Below are 22,895 nucleotides of genomic sequence, written 5' to 3' on the forward strand. Positions count from 1 at the left end.
AATTTTAAGTCATTAGTGCATTGGGGGGGGGGGGGGGTGTAGGCCGTCAATTCCAACAGAGGTAGGCGAGAGGCAGTATCATTTGAGAGACCTGGAAGCTTCTAGAAAGAAGCTGTTCCAAAATCTGGTAGATTTGTCCTGGACAGTTTGGTATCTTCTGAGAGGGATGAAGATTTTATGGGAAGAGTCAGCCACTCTTCTGGCGGCTTTAGAAAGGCAGCACGTGTGATATGTCCTGTGTTGAAGGAAGAGTGATTTTCTCTGCCTTCACTCGGGATGCAACAATTTAGTTGACTAAAATCAAGGACCAAATTAGTTGCCAACTAATTTAATAGTCTATTAGCTGGTGATGTCATCACATCTTTCGTGCCAACTAGGAATGCTTTGACATGACTGCTTACTGGAGAGCAGTTCACAAAAAAGTGCGAGGGCAGCTTCAAAATCAAAAACTTCCCAAGTGTGGGATCATTTCACACTGAACTCTTGGGGTGGGGGAGTTGTGAATTGCACAATTTGTAAAGCTGACCTTAGCTTGTATAGAGCATCTGAAGAGGAAGCAGGTCTGCTCATCGGATGAAGATTCATCTCAGCAAGTTAGACCCAAAAAACACACACACACACACACACTAATTTTTAGTTTATATAGTGCCTTTCACAGACTCCAGGTTACAAGAGAAAAAAAAAGTGAAAAACAGAAGAGGAAATACTCATGGAAAAAGTCTTTAAATCAGATTTGAAGGCTGAGAAAGACCAAAGAGATTGAGGGAGAGTATTCTAGAGCCTGGAGACCATGGCATTGAAGGACCTGCCTCCCAAGGTGGATAGTCTGGTACGTGGGACAATAAGTAAGTTACAAGAAGAGGATTCGAGAGAATGAGCAGAGAATCAGGAGTTCACCAAGGTAGAGGGGAGCCAGGTTATGTAGAGTTTCAAAGGTGAGAAGCAGTATTTTGTATTTTATCCAGGACCGGTAACCAGTGTAGCTGAGAAAGGATGGGGGTGATGTGGGCCAAGCGTTTTGTGCAAGTGAGAACTTTGGCTACCCAGTTTTAGAATGTACTGCAATTTTTGAAGGGACTTTTCAGGGAGGCCAACAAAGAGAGAGTAGCAGTAATCAATAAGGGACAAACTCTGGTTCATGCCACCATCGTGCATCATTATTAGACAGGAATGGTCAGAGGTGTGCACCACTACAGAGATGAAAGAACACAGTCTTGGTGAGGCATTTAATCCGAGAGTTGAAATTGAGATTTGGGTCAAATAGTATGCAAAGATTTTTGACCACTGCTATGGGCTTAACCCCATCAATGCCAACTAAAAGACTGAAATATTTGGGATATGAGAATTCGGGGCCAATCAGTAGGACTTCTGTTTTATTGAAGTTTAGCTTGAGAAAGTTATCATGCATCCAGAATTTTAAATCAGAAAATGCAACTGCATATCATCGGCATAACGATGAAAGTTAAGGCCATGACTATGGACTAACTGGCCAAATTGATAGGATGTACATTAAGAAAAGGACGGGCCCAAGTACAGAACCCTGGGGGACACCACATGTGACCAGAGAGATGGAAGACGTGTGGACCAAGCGTGATAAACTGTCGTCAATTAGCAAGATATGACCTGAACCACTGTAAGGCTAGATCAGAGATTCCAATGGAGGAGAGACAAGAAATGAAAACATTGAGACTGACCGTGCCAAAAGCTGCACTCAAGTCTAGGAGGAGGATGTTTAGAAAACCATTATCAGCCGATTGGAGGCGATCGTTAACCACACGCAAGAGCGCTGTCTCAGCGCCGTGATGTTTACAGAAGCTGGACTGAAATGGCTCATAGAATGAGTTGGCAGTAAGAAAGGATTGAAGTTGGGAAGCAACAATTCTTTTCATTACTTTGGCTGGAAAGGGGAGATTAAAGATAGGTCTATAGTTGGAGAGAAAAGAAATTGAACTTGGGTTTCTTAAGGATAGGGGTTACTGCAGCAGTTTTGAGGATAGTAGAAACAAACCCAGGGGAGAGACATGAATTTACAACAATGGCAATAGGAGCGTTGAATGTAGTTGAAGCATCCCTTCCTGCGGTTGCAATGCTTTGAAATATTCAAATCCCCCCCCCCCAAAAAAATAAATAAATAAAATAAAATTATCCTTGCTGCTTGGAATGTGAGAACATTCCTGAACTCTACAACAAACCGGCCCCCACGTCGCACAGCCCTCTCTGCTTCGGAACTTCAGCACTACAGGGTGGACATCTGTGCATTCAGCAAGACAAGGTTCGCTGATGAAGACTCCCTCATGGAAACCTCTGCTGGATATACATTCTTCTGGAGAGGCCTTCCAGCAACAGAGCCCAGGATCCATGGCGTTGGGCTCGCCATCAGAAACGATCTCCCCTGCCTTCCCAAATCTCCAATTGACATCAGCCCAAGACTCATGACTCTCCGCATACCCCTGGCAAAGGGATCCTATATGACCCTCATCAGTGCATACACCCCCACGCTGCACTCTGAAGATGAGGTCAAAGATGACTTCTATGCCTCGTTGGACAAAGTTCTTCACCGTACTCCTGCAGCAGACAAAATTGCTCTCCTCGGGGATTTCAATGCCTGAGTCGGATGCGACCGCATCGTCTGGGACGGTATCGTTGGAAGACATGGATCTGGAAACATGAATGCCAAATGGCTTGAGTTTATGCTCTCTCTGCATGGACCACCAGCTGTGCATCACAAGCACAATGTTTCAACTCCCGGAGAAACTGAAGACCACATGGATGCACCCACGCTCCAGAAACTGGCATCTACTGGATTACATCATCGTGCGCCGTCGTGACATCCGCAAGGTCCAGATCACCCGTGTCCAATGAGGTGCCTAGTGCTGGACAGACCATCATCTAGTACAAAGCTTCCTCAACGTCCTCCTCCGTCCACCTGCAAGGAAGCAACAAGTGAAGCCTCGTCTGAATGTGAAGGCCCTCAACGACATCATCAGACAAGTTCTCAGAAAGAAGCTCTGAAATGAGCTGGACAACCTCCCACCTGTGGATACAAACATTGAGCCTGATGTCAAAGAGCTCTGGTTGTCGCTCCTTGAAGTCCTCCAGAAATCCTCCAGGAGATATCCTGGGACTCACAAGGAGGAAGCACCCAGACTGGTTCGATGAAACTTCTAAGAAAATCCTTCCCCCACTCGCTTCGAAGAACGCAGCTCTGCAAGCTCACCTCAGTAACCCCACATCCACCAAACTCCTACGGAAGTGGGAGGCTGCAAGATCAGAGACACAACACAGACTTCGCCAGATACAAAATGCGGGTCAAAATGTGGGTCAAGAAAGCTGAAGAAATTCAACGCTTTGCTGACAAGACCCATGAGTTCTACAATGTCATCAAGGGCATCTACAGTCCAACTTGATGCACCATGGCTCCTGTATGTTCTGCAGATGGCACAGCACTCCTCAAAAGAAAAGTAGCAGATCCTCGAGTGCTGGGCCCAACATTTCCAGGAGCTGCTGAACAGGGTCAACCCCTTTGACCCCACGGTTCTGGATGAACTCCCCACCCTTCCTCAAGTTCTGGAACTTGAGTGTTCCCACCCTTGACGAGGTACATCACACCATGGAATCTCTGAAAAACCAAACAAGGCACCTGGAGAAGTCAACATCCTCAGAGAAATCTACAAGTACGGGGGTCCTTACCTCCTTGTCAAACTTGCTGACGACTTCTTCAATTGCTGGCGTCAGGGCAAGGTTCCAGATACCTGGAAGCACTCCACGATCGTGACCATCTACAAAAAGAAGGGAGACCGCTCCACCTGCGGCAACAGCTGTGATATCTCCCTCTTCGACGTTGCCGGCAAGATCCATGCTTGCGTCATGCTCCACAAACTCCTCGTCCACGTTGCTGAGCGAATTCTCCCTGAATCCCAAGCTGGCTTTTGTGCAGAGAGAGGCACCATTGATAGGATCTTCGTCGCCAACTTGAAAAAGCTCACAAGGATCAGAAAGACAAACAAACATTGACTTCATCAACCTTACAAAGGCATTTGACATGGTCAATCGCTCACTTCTCTGGAGCTTGCTGCAAAAGTTAGGATGGCTGCTGACATTTCTGACCATCTCCGAAGGCATGTGGGCGAAGATCCTTGTCGGAGGTGAAACCGCTCCTGCCTTTGAAGTCTCTGTGGGAGTGAAACAGGGATGTATTCTCGTTCCGGTACTCTAACATCTACCTTGTTGCAGTCACTCTCCTCTCCAGAAATGCCATCAAAAGCACTGATGGACTATGGATTCACTACAGACGCGAAGGAAAAAGTCTTCAACCTTCGACGCCTTTCTGCCACTACAAAGACCCAACCCGTTATCGTCATGGAGCTCCAGTATGCCGATGACTGCGCCAGTGTCTCCTCATCTACACCGGGCCTCCAAAGGATTGTTGGGTCCTTACAGGAAGCCCATCATAGACTTGGACTCCTGGTCAACTTCCCCAAAACTCTCACCCTACAGACATCCTTCTACCACAACCAACCTTTGGTGGCAATCACCATTGGCACTCAAGCCCTGGAGCATATGGGCTCATTCACCTATTTGGGGAGCATCATCTCGAACGACACCTCCCTGGAGAGGAAGATCACGAACCGCATCAGTCAAGCGTCCTCTACTTTTGGGAGTCTCTGCAAATGTGTCTTCACGAATCATCACCTGCGAATCAAGACGAAAGTCTCAGTCTACCACACCATCTGTGTCTCTACCCTCCTGTATGGATGTAAGGTCTGAACCCTGCACAGGAGGCAAGTCAAGATGTTGGAAGCCTTCTACATCTGATGCCTTCAACACATCCTTGCCCTCACCTGGGAGGATCGTGTCCCCCACACCAAGATCTTCAGCACTGCAGGATCTTCCAGCATCGAGTCCATCCTCCTCAGCCGAGTCTTTCAATGGACTGGACACGTCATCCGCATGCACTCCTCTCGCCTTCCTCGCCTGGTCTTCTACGGCAAACTCACTGAAGGCAAGCGCCCCTGTGAGTACCCAAAGAAGAGATGGAAGGACCACCTGAAGTCAGCCCTGAACGCATATGACATCCCTCCTGGAGACCTTGAGACACTTGCCTCCAACCGGACCACTTGGAGGAGCACAGTCAAGAATGGAGTCCAGCGCTTTGAGGAGAAGCACACAAGAGACCAGGAGGAGAAGCGCGCAGCCCCAAGACTCTACCCAACTGCCCCAGCCAGCATCTTCCCTTACACCATCTGCCCCCAAGTTTGTGGGTCCTGCATTGGTCTCCTTTCTTGCATGCAGGCCCATCGAGAGGATGGACGTCAGAAGGGAGGAAGATGAACCGTCATCAGAGACCATGATGGACTGCCATAAGCTAACACTGAGCAAGGGACTGGTCGTGCTCCCAGAGCTCTATAGAGCCCCCAAGAACAAGCTATGGTTGAGATGAAGTTGCTCAGATCAGCAAGAGATTGTGTGATCGATACTCTTGTGATGCAGGACAAAGTTGACTTAGTTGTATTTGACTCCATCCAACAGGAAGTCAGTCATGTTGGATGGAATGTGGGATTTTGAAAATTTTCCCATGCTGTTTTGAAGGGCTTATGATTGCTAAAAACTCAAGAAATTTTGCACATACATTTGTCCACACAAACAGGAAGTGGGTCATAAATTCACCATGCATTGCCTGATACAGCTAAAACCTTCACAGATAAGATCTCCTGGTTCGGAAGATATCCACATGCCCAAAGACAGCCTCTGGTATCGTGCCACCATTTGGACATGGACAAGAATAACTCCATTGCCAAAACACGCGTTAGATTTTGATGTACTCTTCCTAGCTGGTTTGGTGGATTCATGCCATATTTGGTATGTTTCATATCAAGATGTTACTGATTTTAAGTTGTGAAGGGATTGGGTTGTATTATTTTCAGCATGTTTATTATTCTATAAATATGGATTTGACACCTTGGAAACGTTCAAAAACTCAGGAAATTTTGTGCACTCGTGAAAATGAGGCAAAAGTTTATTCTTGGATTATTTGCCTTGCATGAGGCTAGAAGACATCATAGTACCCCCAAATATTTTGGATTAAAATGTATAGCTTTGGATGCCACAACGTTCATGGAGTTTTGGAGGGAACATTGTCCTCACCAAGACAAACATATTTCCCTTTGTTTTGCATCAGCTCCACCCAACAGGGAGCCAGCCATTTTAGAATTTGTGATGTTTTAAACCTTTAAAAAAATAAAAATAAAAAAATTAAATTAAATTTAAAAAAAAAAAAAAACCACACCCTTTCACGTCTACGCCGTTCATTGGTTTTCCTTAAAAGTTGGTCAGAATAAACTTGACAGACAGACACACGACAAATTGCGAAGGAATAGTGGATAGCTCAAACAAGGACATAATGGCAGCCAATGTTGGATGGAATATGGATATTGAAAATTTTCCCCATGCTGTTTTGTGGGGCTTACGAGGTCTAAAAATGCATGGAACTTTCCTCTGACATTTGTTCTGGGATATCTTTTCAGGTGATATTGTAAGTTAGCACAAGTTAGCCTCATGAGCTACATAGTGCTCCCCATTTCAAAATGTATTGCTTGGTTGCCACACCGCTCATTCGATGTTCATGAGTTTTGGAGGGAACATTGGGTATATTTATTTACGCTTTTCAGCCTTCAACACCTGCTTTTTCACACATGCACACACAAACATAGCATGCAGGGAAGCTCTCCCTCTTCATTTCCTTCTTTCATGTAAGCCCTTTGCTGTCACTGCAAGACAGACACATGCACAGAGATTACATAAGTGTGATCATTTTGCCACTCACCTTCCCTGGCCTCACTCTCCATTCACAAACTGGTGCTTGACCACACCCCCACCACCCAACTCAGGCTGGGGAGCTGTCCAGCCTGCAGCCAACTCCCCCAATCCCCAACTGGAAAGAAAGTCTGCCACCACCATCTGCGCCCCTGACCTGTGGACCATCTCAAACTTGAAAGCCTGGAGATCCAGATACTAATGAATGATCCATGCTTTGGCATGTTTCACGCAGTAGAGACACTGGAGCAGGGTGTAATGCAAGCATAGGGTGAAAGGGTGCCCCAGCAGATAGTATCAGAGGGTAAAGCACACTCACTTGATTGCTAGACATTCCTTGTCAATGGTACTGTACTTCATCTCCTGCACTGAGAGCTTGTGACTTATGTACAGTACTGGGTACTCGTCTCCCTCCACTATCTGGGACAGAACAGCCCATGGTCCTCTGTCCGACGTGTCCGGAGAGTGTGAAAGCAGCCCCCCCCCACACACACACAGAGAAGCCTTTATATCTTCGTGAATGCCTGTTGGCATTGCACTGTCTACTGGACTGGATCTGGTGCCCCTTTTTAAAGAGCTCAAATCAGCCAGCAGCTGGTGACCTCCAAATAATCAGGTACAAACCTACAATAGTAGCCAACCAGCCCCAGGAACTGTCTTAGGCCCCTTTTTAGACTTGGGCCTAAGGCAGGTCGCAATGGCCATGTCTTATCAATTTGAGGATTCTACAGCCAAGTCACTACTATATAGAACGATATATTGTTTAGAGAGGCTGCAGCATAGATGGTAAGCACATGAGCCGCTGGAACAGTGCGGGAGCCCCAAACAACCCAAATGGAAGTGTGATGAACTGGGGTAAGCTGAACAGGGCAGAAAAATCTGTTTTCTCTCGCAATAGAGAAGTCAACGGGGTCTGCCAATATCCCTTTGTCAAATACACTGGTAAAGTAAAAACCAAGCTTTGTCTAGCTGATCGAGCAACTCCTCAAATGCAAGGCACTGGCTACACATCAAATTTAGACACTGCACTGACCTTTTCAGCAATCCACACAACCACACCAACCCATCCGTCTTGGGGATCAAGACCACCGGGTTGCTCCATTTATTGTGTGACTCCTTGATTATTCCTATCTCAAGCATGCCCCTGAGTTCATCCCGAACCACAGTTTCCTTATGCTTGGGTAAGTGGTAAGGGCAGCTTTGTACCAGCATCCCTGGGGACATCTCAATGTAGTGTTCCATGAGGTGAGCATGACTGGAAAGGGGCGAGAACGCATCAGAAAACTCCACTTGCAACTTGGCAAGCTCTGCAATTTGGGCCAGTGAGAGAGGTGGTATCCACAGGGAACCAGGATGGGTGTCCCCCCAAAAAGCCTCCAGCCCCAGCGCCACCCTCTCTGCAATTACCAACGCCAATGCCACGAGGACCCCTGTACTCCATAACTTAAGCAGGTTGAGGCATTATACCTGTCGGGCTCCACCCCATCTGTTCACATCACCCTCATAGTCAACATTGCCAACTCTCTGATCTCGAAAGGGTCCTTGCAATTTGACAAGTAATTTAGAGCTTGACGTGGATAATAAATATATATACACACACATTAGTGCTTTATCTCCCAGAGTGACTTCTTCAAAGCATGTCGGGCCTGCCATTCTTGCACCTGCCACAAATTCTCCTGGGTTAGGTGACCGAGTGTGTAGGAGTTTTGCATGCAGATTAAGAACATACAAAATTTCACTTTTACTGTTAGAGGGTCCCTCCTCCCAATTTTCATACTTCACCTCAAGGATACCAGGAAGCTTATGCCATATAATTAGAATGGGGAAAACCCAGTGAAGGTTTCTGGATCCTCTTGTACTGCAAACAGGGGCTCAAGCCATTTATCCCAGTCATGTGAACTTTCACCCGCAAACTTATGAATTAAGTTCTTAAGGGTTTTGGTTAAACCATTCTACCAAGCTGTCTGTGGGTGATAAGTGTTTGTGTGGATCGATTTAAGTCCCAGTAACTTGTAGAGTTCACAAAGGGTGCATGACAAACGTCATGCCCTGATCAGTCAGGATTTCTTTCAGAATCCTGACTTGGGAGATAAACAGTGCCTACGCAACACTATGTGCAGAAGTGTTCCACAGTGGCACTACTTCCAGGCATCATGTTGCATGGTCCATGAGGACTAAAATTTTAAAAAATAAAAGCGATGCCCTCATGCAGACAACTCTAATGGTCCAAAAGAGATCCATCCAAATTATTTCAAAAGGGGGTCCCAATGGGGAAAAAGGGGCACAAAAGGCACCTTCGGCGTGGCAGCTGGATTTACCAGCTGCCATTTGCAACATGCTGCACACCACCTACAGACATCCCCGTGAATCCCTGGCCAACAGAAATCTGGCCATGAGATGGGCTAGTTTCCCCCCTGCTCCAAGTGTCTTGCCATGGGGTTATAATGAGCCACATGGAACACAAGTTCCCTACAGCTCTTTGGGATTAAACAATGGAGTCTATTTTGTTCATTGGTTTGAAGGTTCCGCATCACTCTGTACAACCCATCTTTACTTACTGCAAAATACAGGTAGGAGAGTGGAACATTTGACTGGAGGAACTAGCCATCAACTACTCTCACTTGGTCAAAAGCACTACATAAAGTCTCATCTCATGCTTGCGCCAAAGGGAAATCCTTGAGGGAAAAGGAAGGGGTGCTCCCCCCGCTCTGATGTGGGAGGATCCGAAACAGCTTCCCCAGCCAAATGCTACACCGGGAGTTCCCTGTGATGTGCTACTGCAGGACCCTCCCACTGCTATGCACTCCTTTAAACTCTCAAACCCCAGCCAATTGGTTCCCAGAATTGGTGGGCCAGGTATAGGTTAACCACTGCTTCTACACTATGGTTTATCCACTGAAAGTGGATACAAACCAGCACCAGTGGACACTCATGAACAACTGCATGTATACACAGAACCTTCAAATGTGCTGTATTCAAGGTGAAACATTGAGTCAGACTTTGACGGAAGGCAGTCCGATTACAGCCTGAATCCACCAATGCAAGATCTGTATTCCCTTGGATACACACCAGTATGTGACCTGCTCTGGCAGGGTGGTCTCTGGCACATCAGGGATCTAGACCACTGCCCCCACCTCTATCACATGGCACTGATCCTGGAAATGCCCAAGTTCCCTGCAACCCCAGCACACTAGCCCAGGCTTCACTTCTGCACTAGCAGTGCAGAGATTACTCACCTGGGTGGGGGAATGACAAACACAAGGAGAGGGACACCAGTCTCACTGAAGTCAGCCCCCACTTCCATGGTGCAGGGACAAGGGGAACAGGATGAAAGAAAGAGCCAGGAAGTCCTCCTGCCACCGGAACCACCACAAGATGGCCCTCTGCCAATGTGATTACTCAGTCCAGTGACACCAGCTGGTGGCACTGCACCCACTCTGCTGTCCCTCCTGGCAGCCGAGCAATGAGCTACTGTTCCAGTACCACCATGTCACCAATTCCCTTGGCATTGTAGTCTTCCACCCTCAGCAGGCAACCCAGAGCTGTAGGCAGAATACGAAAGGCCTGCTGACCTCTTCTGGGGTTAGTGAGCAGAAGTGCTGCTGGTGTTGCTCGGGGGTGTGACCAACACCTTGCAAGATTGCTCACTCTAGGTTGGCGTATGTCAGCCTGTTGTCGGTGGAGAGTTGCCGAGCAGTGAGCTGCACTTCCCTGGTTAGTAACAGCAGTAGGCAAGCTGCTCACTGTTTGACTGGCCATCCCCACAGCTTACTCAAAGAATGCCAGGAATGCTTCAGTCTCATCGAACAGGCCCATTTTTGTCACAGTGCCGTGGGGGAAGCCCAAGACATGGCGGCTGGAGTGCCCACCGACATGAGCAGATTCCAGAACGCCTGACAACCCTCCTGCTAGGTCTGCAGCAGGGCTTCAAAGCACTGCTCTTATTCTTAGCAAAGGGTGAACAGCACTTGGTGCTGGTTTTGCTGGACAGTGACAAGATCCTTGAAGGATGGTTCCCTTCAGTGTTTCCAGATTTCAGCACCAGTGTAACAGCCTCTGGGTTGGGGCAGAACACTGATGCACAGGGAAAGGCAGGTTAATTGCAGAGCAATCATTGACGTTTTTCAGCTTCCAACTGTCACATCCGGCAGAGCTTCAACTGCATACCAAAGGAAGATGGAGACATTGAATCTGAGTGGACCATGTTCCACACCTCCATTGCGGAGGTGGCCATGCAGAGCTGTGGCTGCAAGGTTGTTGGTGCCAGTCGTGGCAGTAATCCCCGAACCCGCTGGTGGACACCTATGGTGAGGGGAGCAGTCAAGCTGAAGGAGTCCTCCTATCGGGCTTGGTTAGCCTGTGGGTCTCCAGAGGCAGCTGACAGACAGATACCAACGGGCCAAGCGGAACGTGGCTCTGGCAGTCACTGAAGCAAAAACTCGGGTGTGGGAGGAATTCGGAGAGGCCATGGAAAGTGACTTTCGGTCGGCTTCGAAGAGATTCTGGCAAACCGTCCGGCGGCTCAGGAAAGGAATACAGCAAGGATGGAGTGCTGTTGACCTCAACTGGGGACATCATCCAACGGTAGAAGGAATACTTTGAGGATCTCCTCAATCCCACCTTCATGTTGTCCGAGGAAGACGCAGAGTCTGAGGGTACTTGGGAGGACTCACCAAATCACAGGGGCTGAGGTGGTTAAAAAGCTCCTTGATGGCCAGGCTCCAGGGGGTGGAGGAGATTCGGCCTGAGTTCCCGAAGGCACTGGATGTTGTTGGGCTGTCTTGGCTGACATGCCTCAACATTGCATGGAGGTCAGGGACAGTGCCTCTGGATTGGCAGACTGAGGTGGTGATCTCCCTTTTTAAAAAAAAGGAGACTGGAGAGTATGTTCCAAACGTGCGCAGCTTTCTGATTTACTGTTTTCTTCTCATACTTCCTATGTTTCATGGACTGTAACGGCATTTGCTTATTTAGTAATTTTAATACAAAATTTACTCTGATGAAATTATTCAGACACTCCAACACCCCCCCCCCCCCCCCAAAAAAAAAAAAAAATAAAATAAAAAATAATTCGGATCTGCACGATTCAGCCGTGAAAAAGGCGGCATCCGCCAAAAGGCGCGCCGTTTGCATCCCTGTTTAAACTCATAGGTTAACCCACTAATGAGGCTCGGTGGTCGGTCAAGATTTTTTTTTAGTTTTCGCCATCCCTCCCCCCCCCCCCCCACCACACACACACACACACACACACACACACACACACACGCCTCTTCCATCCTCTTTTCCCAGGGCACTGCCAGCCCGATAAGGATGACCTGCTTTGAGACCAATGAACAAGGTCTGAGGTTAATGTGTGCCATTTCTTCTGGAAATTTGAGCTGCATCTTGAGGTCCATTTGCATCTCCCATTTGCTTGCTGTGGCCAGGATCTCTCTGCTCCTCTTCTCTGCTGCTGTACTCTCCCCTGACCTGAGGAATGGGACAAAACATGGGCCAACTGAATGTTGTTTTGACTTCTTCCTTGCCTGCTCCTTACCAGGGGCCAACTGGGTCATAATCTGGTTGTCACCAATGATATCTGCTGTCCACCAGACTTGATTGGCATGAGGAGAAGATGCGCTCAAAGTTGGCTGGCCTTCCACAGAACGTACAACTGGGGCTCTCTGCCAACCCCCATGTGTGGAGATTTGATGGAGTAGGCAGAACATCATAAACTGAACATAACAGAAACTTGATTCAGTGATCTTTCATGTTCCAGATGTCTTGCCAGGTCAGTGCCCTCTCTTGCATGCTCTTCCACTTTGTACAACTGCCTTTTTTGTTCATGGCTACCGCCTTGATGTGCCTGGTTTCTTCCTGTACCTTACAGACCTCCTTCTGCATTATATGTCACTGCTCCTTCAAGTTAACCTTGTTCCAGCTTGCCCAGGTGGTGCAAGCAGTCTTCCACTTCCCTCATTGGTCTGCTTGCTGACCACTTGCAACCTGTTTTAACTTTAGTGCCTGCCTGGGACTCCTGGATCTTTACTCTCTTGCATTATCATGGCCTGGTGTGTTTTTGTTGCCTTGTACTCCTCAACCATGGATGTTGCTGGCATTTGTAATTTGCTGCCTGTGCTAGACAACCCAATTGAGAAGAAGCTTATTGGGGAACCCCAGCTGTTTCTTTAGGTAGCTGTTTACCTTCCTCTCCAGCCCTTAATCAGTGGAGATGGGTACCTTGTAAATGAGTAGTGGCCAGAGCAGTCTGTGAAGGACTCTGTGTTGGTATCTCCAGGCTTTATACTTGCCATGTAGGCCACTCTTGTTCAGGGATGTCATCCAGATTTCTGCTTGGATGAGCAGCTCCTTTGCACTCTGAAGTCTGGCCTGTACCACTTCCCCAAGCTCTTCACTGGTTTCTCTTGGACTGTTGGGATGATGTCTTTTTCTGATCTTGAAGCAAAATCAGTCCTGGATGCACCCCCTCTTCAGTAGCAGGCTTCTGGTTTTTCTGGATTAAACTCCATTGTTTCCCAGTCAGTGAGCTCAACCAAGTTCTCCAGAATCCATCTCCCTTCAGGCACTGATTTCCTTGTGATGGTGAGGTTGCCCATAAATGCCCTGATGGGTGCCTGTTGAATGCCACTTGCCAGTACTGCCCCCTTGACTTAATGAGAAGGTTCATCACTGCAGAAAACAATCACTGTGATTGTGCACCCAGTGACAATGCCCACTTTGAATCTTTACCAGTCAGTAGTGAAGTTTCTGCAGGTGAAGGGCATGCTAAACTTCAAGTAGCACCGCAAGTGCTTCTGGAATCACTCTGGGACATGGTAGGCCTTGACTGTTGTTGCCACGAGTTTGTGGGGCATTGTTCTCTAGGCATTTGTTGGATCAAGCCACAGTATTGTCAGGTCACTGTGGTGGTTCTTCACATCCTTGATGATCTTGGAGATTACATTGATGTGTTTTGAGACCAAAAACTGTCAGGTACCCCTGGAACTCCACCCTTCTGAAATGACGTATTCCTTGTCCAACATGAAAGTGGTCAGCCTTCTTGCCAGAATCCCAAGAAAGATTTTCTCTTCCATGTTGAGTGATCTGGTATGAAGTTGATTTTCTGCAGAATTTTCTTCCTTAAGGATGAAGCATTCCTTGGTAACCAACCAGTGATCAGTGAGAAAGTTGTTCCATGCTATTCTCAGAAACTTTATTGATCTCCCTGAGCCTTTCATAGCACTTGTATGCCTTGTACAGAATGTAATTTGGTGTGTGTGAAAGAGATTTTCATTCTCCCTCTGGCCTTCTAAAGGAAGTTGTTCTCCTCCTGCAAATGGGGCTGTTTGAGTTTCTCAATCTCTCCCAAGCTGTCATCTCTTCTGGGGTTGCTGTGGATTTGATGGTGTTGCTTCACTTCATTGGTTGCTTTCAACTCCCAATATTTTGTTGCCTAGGAGCTTTGACAGATATTTGAATGGGTTCTTGGTGAAATCCACCCTTTCCTTCATCTGTCACCTCCTGTCCCTGAGGTGGCACTCATCCCTGTGTAAGAATTTAATGTGCTCCCTCCGGTTGCTTCAGATTTCGGTGAATACTGTTTTTTCATTCTCTGATGCTTCATGAAAAGCCTTCTTCAGCCTCTGCAGATCATGCTTTTGGATTGTCATCTCCTTGAGGCATCACTTTTCTTGTCTGGGTGTCTCCTCTGGCTTTCAGCTCCTCCTTCTGAAAGCAATCTGCCCCAGATGATTTGTCAACATGGCCCTGAGCTTCTTCCCCTACCTCTTCTGTAGTCGCAGCCTTCAGCATCTGGTCTACATTGTGATCAAACATTTCCCATTCTGTCCTTGCTGCTGCAGCAGGCTAGTTTATTGGCTCTTTCCAGACAACTCCTGTGCCAGGGTTCTGCCCAGGTTGTGTCCCAGTTGTCTTTCACCTCCCTGTGGTGCCTTGCCTCCTCTGCTACATCAGCGATGCTGTGCCTGGAGATTCTGGGGACTGTGGTTTGACTCCTGCCATAGCCTTTCTTCCATCTCACCAAGTTGTCCTGTGTGTTGCACATTACTGATGGGTTGCGAATATCTTCATCAGAAGCATCAAAGGTTTGCTAAGAACTTCTAAAGTGTGGATGTAGATCTGACCAGGAATGCTACATATGCATTAAGATAAATCTGCCTTGCACAGCTCTGTCAGTGTGCTGATGATTGACTATAAACGGGCATTCAAACAACTGCATGTAATTTTTATCCCTGCTGGCCAAAAGGCCCGAAGGGGTATGTTGTGGGGATGTCCGTCCGTCCGTCCATCCATCCCTGGAAGGGTACTCGCATCCTCGTTGTTTCACTTTCAGTAAAAAATAAAATAAAAATCACCATGAATACGAGCTAGTTAGGATTAGCCTATTATATGTTCAGAATTTTAGTTTGCTTGTTTTCAGGTCTGCCTGCCTGTGAGGCAGAGATTTGTGAGGTGACTATTGCCTAGAGACGAGAGGCGGAATAAGAGCATGTGCACACTACAAGTTTTATGTGGTGCAAATTCAGATGCAGAACGCTTTTTAAATAATGATGAAATTACAGGCCCGTTTGATTGCTGTTAAAAACAAGATTGGATAAATTTAACTTTCTAATAAATGTTACAAAGCATACGCTAGCTTATCTTGAAAACGCTGACTACATTTGTAGATCACCTCGCGGACCACTTGAGGTCTCTCACACTTTGTGAAACACTGCTGTAGAGGATTGTAAACCTCCATGCTTCTGTAGTTCCTTAGCTCCTCGACATCAACGCCCTCACTAAGAATAAAATACTTGACAATGTCAACATAGCTGATGTCAGGCCACAACTTCATGTTATCTATCCATTCCATGAGGGTAGACGGATGGGGCACTTTGATTGCATTATCCCCAGAGCACGTCAGAAAACCAGACCAGTGTAACCATCTACATAGCTATTAGCTACAAACATCAACACAGTGGAACAGAAGAAAGATACCAGCTTCCACAATAAATCATGGGAAAGGTCAGGAGTTCGGGAAAGTTGTGTGCTGTGTCCGAATTCACTCATTCACTACTCCCCTACTCACTCTCTAGGGAATTCAATATAAAGGACTATATAGTGAGCTCACTGGTAAAAATGTGTGTGTGGGGGGGGCACCACTTCAGACACTACTCCGCCACGCCATTATTTATGGCACTACCATCACACAATTAAGATGTGCCAGATCAGTTAACTGATGGATTGAACACTGGGCTCTGTATAAAATCTGGAGGGCTCATAGGCTCGTCAGAGTTAAGCAGAACGGTCATTTAGAGTACTGGAAGCTACACAAAACTGGACAAGTTATGTCACTGGTGAGAAAAATTACAAGAAAAATTCCTGCATGTGCAGCACTGAACTGTACAAACCATCAAGTGAAAAGGTCATGGATGGACATTTCACCTGTGAGTATTGATAGCGTGTGATCATTTTTACACACGTGTGCACAGTGCCATTTACATGGACTCCCTACAGCATTTTATGATTGATTGTTTGCAAGATTGAAAGGGAAGAGGGAAAAACAGTTTCTCATATTGGCTTGTCTGTTTTTGTTGAAAATCTGACACTGATATCTGGGATGAACACTGTGACTGTCAGATTTTTGATGGAAATGTCCCAGACTAGATCACAGACAAAGTCTAGACATGTGTGATATTGAATGCAAGCGCTCAAGCTCAAAGGCTAAAATTCAAAAAGAAAAATGAACTGAGGAAATTAGCCTCAGTAACCTAAATGAAAGGACCATAACCTTAGGCAGAAATGGCAGTGAGGGATGCAAATAAAAAGAGATGTTATTGTTCAAGTTTGGTCAGTAGTTATTTCCATTTACTTAAGGCTAAGCACAACTGACTGTGTAATAATAATAATAATAATAAATTAAATAGAAAGGAACAAGAAATATGAAAAAGATACACTATATAAGAAAAAACAAATATCACCGTCAAAATAATTATAGTAGTAAAAGAGCCACTCCCCACTACATTAGGTGTCTATTTTAATTTTTTAAATTAAAATAGACGCCTAATGTAGATCATTTTCTTTGCCGGGGCAAAGTTTAGCCCACTATGCCAGCGCGCCAACTCCCCTTTGCATTCAGTCCTCAGTCATTATTCCACCAATCGATAGCAATCAACACAGTGCAATAAGTAAAGGCAGTTTTGTTAAAAAAAAAAAAAAAGTGTTTAAACATGATGTCAGAGAGAAAGAAAAAGAAGACTTCTCACTTTCAGGATGAATGGGAGAAAGAGTTCTTTACTCAAGTTGGTGAACGCTGTGTGTGTCTGATCTGTGGAGCAGCCGTAGCCTTGGCTAAGAGACACAATGTGGAGAGACATTTTTCTACATGCCACAGAACATTTGATGCTAGCTACCCTCCAGGCAGCACATTACGTGCTGAAAAGACTCATGACCTCAAGGCAGCTTTGGGTAGACAACAGTCTTTTTTCACCAAGCCGGCAAAGCAATCAAAAGCGGCTACAGAAGCTTCCTTCAGAGCAGCACACTACCTGGCTAAGCACAAAAAGGCATTTTCGGACGGAGAGGTGGTCAAAGGGGTGATGTCAGTGGTTGCAGACACTGTTTAAAGCTCACAAGAATGGGAAGGAGATCCTCGCTGCCATTGCGGATGTTCAGCTAAGTGCCAACACCATCGCCAGGAGAGTATCAGCAATGTCCACCAATTTGGTGGAACAGCTGAATGGTGACATGAGTACATGCAGGTACTTTAGCATCCAATGTGACGAGTCGGTGGATAAAACCAGCATGGCACAGCTGCTGGTCTTCGTCAGAATGGTGTTCAGTGATTTCACTGTGAAGGAGATGCTTACTTTGCTGCCCCTGAAAACCACAACAAGGGCTGTTGACATCTATGAGGCCATAAAGCACTATTTTACAGAGAAAAACATCCCACTTCAAAAGTTGGTATCGGTAACTACCGACGGAGCCCCTGCGATGACCAGCCGTCATTTTGGTCTTATTGCACGCTGCAGAAGCGATCCAGATTTTCCCCCGTTTCCTCAGTTACCACTGTATCATCCATCAGCAGGCAATTTGTGCCAAAGTGATGGGTTTTGATCACGTCATGACTCCAGTAATGAAGATTGTCAACAGTATCCGTGCGAATGCCACACAACACCGGTCATTCAAACTTCTTCTAGAGGAGCTGTCAGCTGAGTACGGTGACCTCTTGCTGCACACAGAGATACGATGGCTCAGCAGGGGTCGAGTTCTGCAGCGCTTTTTGTCACTTCTGGATGAAATCAAAGAGTTCATGGAATCCAGAGGGCAGGACACTACTTTGCTCCGGGACACTGAGTGGGTGCTTGACCTTGCCTTTCTGACAGACATCACAGGGAAACTGAGGCCAAGTTTACATTAGACCGTATCTGTCTTGTTTTCTTCGCGGATGCACTGTCCGTTTACATTAAACCGCCTGGAAACGGGAATCCGCCAGGGTCCACGTATTCAATCCAGATCGTGTCAGCTCCGGTGCTGTGTAAACATTGAGAATACGCGGATACGCTGTACTGAGCTCTAGCTGGCGTCATCATTGGACAACGTCACTGTGACGTCCACCTTCCTGATTCGCTGGCGTTGGTCATGTGATGCGACTGCTGAAAAACGGCGCAGACTTCCGCCTTGTATCACCTTTCATTAAAGAGTATAAAAGTATGAAAATACTGCAAATACTGATGCAAATACTGCCCATTGTGTAGTTATGATTGTCTTTAGGCTTGCCATCCTTCCACTTGCAAGTGGTAAGTGATATGCGCTGGGATCTCACACACAGCAGTTCAGTCCCGAATCACAGCTTGTGCACTACACTCGCGCGCTCTGTGAGCTGCGCAAGGCCAGAGTGCGCACCCTCCAGAGGGCACTCGCTGTTCAGGGCGGAGTGATTTGGAGCGCAGGATGCCTGCGGAGCCGAGCGTATCCATGTATTGGTGTTGCTGTGTGCACGCAAATCGTGTATTGGTGTTGCTGTGTGCACGCAAATCGTTTTAAAAACGTTAATCTGATGATCCGCTGATACGGTCTAATGTAAACATGGGCTGAATCACTTGAAACGTGAACTGCAAGGCAAAAGGTAAGACTGTATCGGACATAATCAGTGCTGTGAACGCATTCAGAGCAAAGCTGAACATTTTCTCTGTGCATTTGCAAAGTTAGAAATTCCTGCACTTTCCATCTGTGCAGTCAGTTTTGAATGGAAATGCCCCTGCATCTGTAGCCTTGGACGGGGCTGTAGAAAAGTACACCCAGCTAATATCTAGGCTTGGGCAAGAGTTTGAAGCAAGATTTCATGACTTTGATAAACTGCAGCCTTGTGTTGCATTCACTGCTAATCCTTTCATACAGTGTAACATCACATGCATTTCTGAACAACTCTTAAGTATTCAACTTGAATGCTGAGGAGATTGAAATGGAAATCATTACGTTGCAAAACGACATTACTCTCAAAGCCCACCAGGGATCCTCAAACTTCTGGTATCTTGTGGACTCAGAAAAATACAAAGGTGTGCACACACAGGCTTTCGTCTAAACGGGGGAACAGGGGCGCTGCGCCCTCTTACTCTCAGCATGCGCCCCCTTACCGACTCCGTGAAAACATCCCAGCAACACTACGTGACAATGTGTCTGATCATCAAATACGTTATAATTGCTCCAAAAATATTCCAATCATAGTAGATACACCGCCAGACGGTGCAAAAACAATCCGAATTGGCGTTTTCCAGACTGAGGCACCATGTTGTTTAGTTGTTTACTTGTCGCGGCTGCTCTCGCGAGATTTGACATGGGTTACATACAAGGTCAGCTGACTTGTAGCGCGAGATTTCTCGAGACTGAATGACCTTTCACCCACAGCGAGGGGGGGACAACCGGCACCATCCCCCCCCCCGCTTCGCTCCCTCGCCATGGTGAGCGCCCTCATACTAAATTTTTCTAGAAAAAACCCTGCACACAGTAGCCTTGAAAGTTGCATGTCTGTTTGGTTCGACGCATCTCTGTGAGTCAGCTTTTTCTAACATGAATTTCATTAAAAACAAACACAGAACTTGCTTAACTGATCTACACTTTGAAGATTCAGAGTTGCTGTGTCGTTATACCCCTGATTACAGTGCACTGGTGGACTCAATGCAGTGTCAGGCTTCCCACTAGGAGCAATTCGTATGCAAAAATCAATGCATTTTAAAACTTAGAGAAAAGAATATTAAGAGAATTATTTCTTAAATGTTCTGAATCTGCAATAAGGTGAAATCATTTAAGGATGCAGTTAAGAGTTTCAACTTGTATGCTGTGTTAGAAGTGCAAGCGTTCTATTACTGTTGCAGTGCAGTTTTCTAAGGAATTGATTTTGAATAGCTTTAACTTTCACAGAACTGTTGTGTGTTGAAAAGGGAAAATTATAACCTTTCATTATTGTGCTTTTGGCATTTCCAGACCCGTTTTTATGTAACAGCTGTTAATTGCGGTGAGAATATCAGAATTTTGTGTGTGTGTGTGTGTGTGTGTGTGTGTGTAATTCTAAAAGAGGGCAAATGTACTTTCCCAACATGAGATTACAACAAAATATATTCATTATCATCATAAACTTATTAGCATTAGCTAATAAGAGTTAGCACAATTAAACTTTGGAATTTGCAAAAAAGTTGGTAATTCCTAAACAGTATTGATATGTTGATATTATGATTATTCATAATTAAAATGTTCATGTTAAAATGCCAGTTTCTATTCCTTGATTGTTGTTAATTAAAAGCATGTCATTCTACATAGTCTTATTTTAAAGGGATGTTAAGCCTTTTATTTTAAGTAAATTATTTTGAATGACTAACCCTCCATATAGTTTCTCATCCTTCGGGTAGCCCTCAGTCCCAGAAAAGTTGGAGACCCCTGGACTAACACCAAATTCCTACACCATTCTGAGACTAAGCACCAAAACTGAGACTATTGCCCCACTATAATGACTAAAAATAAAAGCACCCTGACTTCTTCCCGATTGTCAAAGGACCACTTTGGAACAAGCATAATTCTGATCCTTCCCAAAAGAACAAAAGCACTTCGTTCCTGTATGGGAGCCATATCTGTACTGAATTTAAGGGTTCCACGAAAACAATACAAGTTTTCAACTCGAAAAAGAGAGGAAGAGTGGCTCCATCAAGCCAGCAGAAGCAGCTAGGTAGTTGCTAGACTAAACCTAATGGCTTCTACCAAAAAAGTACTTTGTGATTTATAGCATACAAAAACAGACATTTGTATGGGTGAAAGAAAACACTGCCTTTTGGCAAGCATGCCCTGTAACAATCAAAAATAAAGCAGCACTATTACCTTGCTTTCAGCTACACTGCTTAGTCACACCACTGAACTAAATTTGATGTCAGTATGCACAGAAAACCATACTTGGGTACATCCATAAAATCTTACCTCAAACTTTTTTGCATGGTGCAAGCCTCCAGCCCAGTTGATAGCAATATCACAAATCTAGAGATAATTTAGTCAAATGATCAAGGTTTTTTTTTGTTTGTTTGTTTTCTTACATTAACCAACTTAAAAAAAATGGAAGAGAAAAAGACAGCATGCTACAAATAAATCTGTGAGATATACAAGAAGTGCATCTAACCTTATGGTTCAACTGAGTTGCTCCTTGTAATGAGGCACCAGTGTACCTGGAGCAAAACTCAAAAAGCCCTGGAAACACAGGACTATAAACCACACAAATGTTATATATATAGGCACACAACACACAGAATACATATGCATGCACATTGTGTCAGAATGTAAATGAACTTCAAGGCTAATTAATACAAGCAAACTAATCTAGCATGCTTCAAACTAAAAATACAATATCAGACCAATCTAATCAGACCTACCAATCATCTCCTACATTAAAGGTGTTAAGGCTCTTTGTAAAGCCCTGCATGTTGTTTGGGCTGACTTTCTGCAAAAAATCTATGTAGTCTTCAGAATGAAATCGACACATATCATGCTGTGAGGCCTTATATGGTTTAAAAACCTGGGAGGAAATCACACACACACACACTTCTTGTGGATGAGATATACTTGCAGTAAGAATATTAATATCTACAGTCAGAATATTGTTATAACTAAAAAGGTATAAATACATCTGCTATACCATCATCTTCTTGTACAGGCCATAATGCAAGACTAGACTGTGAGTTAATGACAACCTATGGGGCTTCATTGGGTGTCCAGCACCTAGTCAGAGGAAGGAAATCGTACACAGTTCATTTCACGCAATAACACAGCTTAATGAATTACAGTATATTAAAAAAAATATGCAGCATATAGTCAGGTCCTTAAATGTTTCAATATTGATAAAGTTATTTAGTTATTTTCAGACTGAGTAGTAGCTCACGCATGCTAACTTTGGCTATAGAACACTAAAAAGGTGGCTTGCAACATTGCTTTTCTAGTACGTAATATCTAATACATTACTGTAATTCATTCATCTACCACAGTAGACTGGCGTTGTAGTTGAAATTATATAATGCATATAAACTCAAAGTACAGTCTTTCAGCTCAAATTTGAGGGTCTTTACCTCCAAATCAGGTGAACGGAGTAGGAATTGAAGCACTTTTTATGTACCAGCAACCAACTCTGTATGGATTAGATATTATGTACTAGAAAAACAGTGTCATATAGCCAAAGTTAGCATGCATGAGCTACTACTCAGTCTGAAAATAACTCAGTTTCAGAGCGCCATTTACCTAATTTTAACAGTTTTGATAGTGCAGTCACAAAAGCAGGACCATACCATAGTGAAAGTTTCCAACATCCGGATCATAGAAATACGCGGTCCGATTAGTCATTTTTCCACTTAAGTTGAAAGTGTACAAAAGACCCAATTTCGATCAATTATGAACAGTTAATTCAGGTTGGCACAGCTTTTAATCGTCATGGGGAGAGATATACGTCATCAGTAGTGGACGGAAGGTACCATTTGAGATTCCCCCATTGATCTCTCCCACAGATCGCTACGTAAAATTTCTGGATAGCTCATTTGCCAATCCGTGTTGTACAGACGAGTGAAGCCATCTGGCCG

At 45.3% G+C, this 22,895-nt stretch overlaps 1 protein-coding gene across 2 annotated transcripts in view; it reads right to left on the bottom strand.

The window, feature by feature from the left end:
* Positions 1-22,766, bottom strand: part of hdac3 (histone deacetylase 3) — an 81,740-nt gene extending 58,974 nt beyond the window's left edge. The window contains exons 1-5 of one of the 2 annotated variants that reach the window (XM_060927636.1): positions 22,608-22,766; positions 21,965-22,047; positions 21,702-21,844; positions 21,452-21,533; positions 21,256-21,312 (exon numbers count right to left, since the gene is read on the bottom strand). In XM_060927636.1, coding sequence (XP_060783619.1) covers positions 21,256-21,312; positions 21,452-21,533; positions 21,702-21,844; positions 21,965-22,047; positions 22,608-22,662 — 420 coding nt within the window. In that variant the 5' untranslated portion in view covers positions 22,663-22,766. Of the gene's footprint in view, positions 1-21,255; positions 21,313-21,451; positions 21,534-21,701; positions 21,845-21,964; positions 22,048-22,560 lie in introns of both variants that reach the window. The other variant, XM_060927637.1, reaches the window with a different exon arrangement.
* Positions 22,767-22,895: the final 129 nt, after the last annotated feature.

This window comes from Neoarius graeffei, chromosome 8, assembly GCF_027579695.1.
Source record: "Neoarius graeffei isolate fNeoGra1 chromosome 8, fNeoGra1.pri, whole genome shotgun sequence".
Classification (NCBI taxonomy): Eukaryota; Metazoa; Chordata; class Actinopteri; order Siluriformes; family Ariidae; genus Neoarius; species Neoarius graeffei.